General features: G+C 42.7%; 1 protein-coding gene across 1 annotated transcript in view; it reads right to left on the bottom strand.

Annotated features, from left to right (window-relative positions):
• The window catches only part of LOC119589156, a gene marked incomplete in the record, with an annotated part of 81,195 nt that overhangs the window by 28,266 nt on the left and 52,064 nt on the right, over positions 1-865 (bottom strand). The window contains 1 exon segment of the mRNA XM_037937735.1: positions 687-865. Coding sequence (XP_037793663.1) covers positions 687-865 — 179 coding nt within the window.

Genomic DNA, 865 nt, shown 5'->3' with positions numbered 1-865 from the left:
TTAAGGTAGGCCTACTGTATAATCTATCAGCAAACGGTACTAAACGGTTGCTCGTGACTCGCCGGTGTTTCCAAGGTCGATGGACCTTGGGTGCTTCCATCCGTTAACCTGTATCTGCACCCGCCCCGCACTGCGGGCAACCGCGGGACCCCAACTCACGGGCCACCGTCTCCCGAGTCCTTTCTCCTTTCAGTTGCTCATGAACGGGTGGTAGGAGAGTACTTCAATCATTTTGTTTAGTACAGCTGATATGACTTTTGATATTAAATGTAAAAGAGCAAAGAAATGTTGCTTCAGTCCAAAAGAAGTTTCAAATATAACTGCAGGCATTATAAATATGACATAATTTGTATGGCAAAGGAGCCATACAAATTCACTATTTTTACCTACTACTACAGAAAAAAAAACTTTATCAAAGACGACAATGTCTTTACGACGACTACTTCAATCTACAACCATTAAACGTGACAGACCACAAAAATCAATTTGAAAGATATACACGCAAGCAATTTGTGAATAGTGGGTTATCCATTTAGAAAATACTGCGCAATGCTGTATATCAAAATCATGCAAACCTTACATTTATATTTCGAATTAAAATGGCAAGCACACTGTAGCTACATAGGCAGCATGGTGCTTGCAGAATAAGAGACAAGCAGGCAGTCACAAGCTGAGCACATACTCACCCAATGTCGCTGGCGAGGTAGTGCCCGTGGCATTAACATCCAGCGAGCAGGAACCTATGCTGTCCACGGAAGTGGTCTGTGTTGAGAGCGGCTGAGCCATAGATGCCAGTGGGTGTAAGGTGGAGGATAAAAGGCTCGTATGATTGTTGTTAAAATGGTGGCTGTTATTATTATTATTA

This window comes from Penaeus monodon, chromosome 25 (assembly GCF_015228065.2).
Source record: "Penaeus monodon isolate SGIC_2016 chromosome 25, NSTDA_Pmon_1, whole genome shotgun sequence".
Classification (NCBI taxonomy): Eukaryota; Metazoa; Arthropoda; class Malacostraca; order Decapoda; family Penaeidae; genus Penaeus; species Penaeus monodon.
The sequence above is the reverse complement of the archived record's forward strand: the minus strand, read 5'-3'. Positions and strand labels throughout refer to the sequence as shown.